This window comes from Branchiostoma belcheri, unplaced genomic scaffold (assembly GCF_001625305.1).
Source record: "Branchiostoma belcheri isolate BF01 breed outbred unplaced genomic scaffold, Haploidv18h27 scaffold2, whole genome shotgun sequence".
Taxonomy (NCBI): Eukaryota; Metazoa; Chordata; class Leptocardii; order Amphioxiformes; family Branchiostomatidae; genus Branchiostoma; species Branchiostoma belcheri.
In genome coordinates, this window is record NW_017803490.1 from 15,261 (window position 1) to 16,884 (window position 1,624).

General features: G+C 37.6%; 1 protein-coding gene across 2 annotated transcripts in view; it reads right to left on the reverse strand.

The window, feature by feature from the left end:
• Positions 1–259: 259 nt before the first annotated feature.
• Positions 260–1,624, reverse strand: part of LOC109468785 (cell wall integrity and stress response component 2-like) — a 7,630-nt gene continuing 6,265 nt past the window's right edge. For both annotated transcript variants that reach the window (XM_019767120.1, XM_019767119.1), the window contains exons 6-8: positions 1,442–1,600; positions 911–952; positions 260–435 (exon numbers count right to left, since the gene is read on the reverse strand). In XM_019767120.1, the coding sequence (XP_019622679.1) occupies positions 275–435; positions 911–952; positions 1,442–1,600 (362 nt within the window). In that variant the 3' untranslated portion in view covers positions 260–274. The remainder of the gene's footprint in view (positions 436–910; positions 953–1,441; positions 1,601–1,624) is intronic.

Consider the following 1,624-nt stretch of genomic DNA (forward strand, 5'->3'; position numbering starts at 1 on the left):
TTTGTAATTTGCAACTAGCCTCCGGGCACGAATTTACAATAAACTTTTCATTCAAAACTCAGTATATAGCCAGCTAGAGAGAGAGGGGGGGGGGAGAAAGTGGGATTACTTTTTTCCATTGTCTCGATAAAGGAGTAGAACCCAACAAGTTAGAATTATTGTTTGGTAGTTGGAGTAGTCACATACTATAAATCGTTATCCATTGTCCATTCTTTACGTCCATGTTACATGTACTTGCAATTAGCCTACGGACAGGAACTTTCAATAAACTTATCTATATAAATGATCTCTTACCAGAATACGCCTTGCCCTGGGCCACACAGTGTTTGGCACAGTCCTGGTTGGTCATGTGCAGAGACGACTCATGACCACTGGCGGTGAGAGCTCCATCACTTGTTGTGTAGCAGCCTTTGTAGCTCTGTGTGGAGGTCGTTCCTGTCAAAAAGGACAGTGGATCGGGTAAGTTATGATCGTACTACATGTACATGTACATGCTGTCCGGCAAGTATCTTCTGGATATTGGGACTTTTATAGCTTTTATATCATAATTTATATCATAATTCATGATGATTGTAATGGTAAAACATTACAATCATGATGAATTATTACAATCATTATGAATTATTACAATCATCATGAATCATTATTAATATACATATAATTATCATTAACACTTAAAAATATTATTAAAATTATTATCAATAATTTAATTATATAATTATTTTAATTATTATTAAAAAACATTAAAAAGGAAAAGATTTTACTTGTTTCAAAAGTTTTCTTTACATAAAAGCTTTAGAATGCATAATGCTGATGTGCAATTTATTTAACATCATATATTGGTCACGCCTTACAGATATTAGTGTCTAAGCACATATAGAGTTGTTTTGAATCGTTTTCAATCACTTACTCAAGTTCTCTGAAGTTGTCTTCGCTGCCAGCTCACGCTTTCCTGTAAGGAGGGATGGATCGGAAAGTATGCCTTCAGTATAAATAAATATACATGCTAAGAAATAGACACATACAGTTATCATAACTTGCCAATCTGCGGAACTGAAACATAGAATGGAATCATTGCAATGGATTTCAAATTTTAAATTCACAATTTGTAAAGCGAGCATGCTCAAATGTAGTAATGGCATTTTTTTTTCTTTGTAACGCCACCACAAATTTACACAACCAAAATGGCGGACGTTCGATATGACCGTAATCATGATCGTTACATCTACTATACCGTACAAAAAAATACATGCTACGAAATAGAGACAGTTATACACTTCCAATCTTCAGAACTAGAATGTAGAATACAGTGGAAGGGAGACAGAGAGCGAGGGAGAATGGAGTATTTACACCACTTTAGTTACAGGAAAATCATTCGTACGCGTCGAACCAACATGGCGGACGTTCAATATGACGTCACGTCATAGTCACATGATCATACCTTGCCCTGTGCTCCACACGGTGACCGTCTCGTCGGTTCCTCCGCACTTTTCCGTCAGTTTTCCCGTGCAGCTGACGTCACACTGTGAGTCTGAGACTGGGCTGAGGTTCTGCATGTCGGCTGCCGTCAAACAGACACAGTGCTTCCCTTCGCCTGTCGCTGTTATGTTGGAGGGATAACATA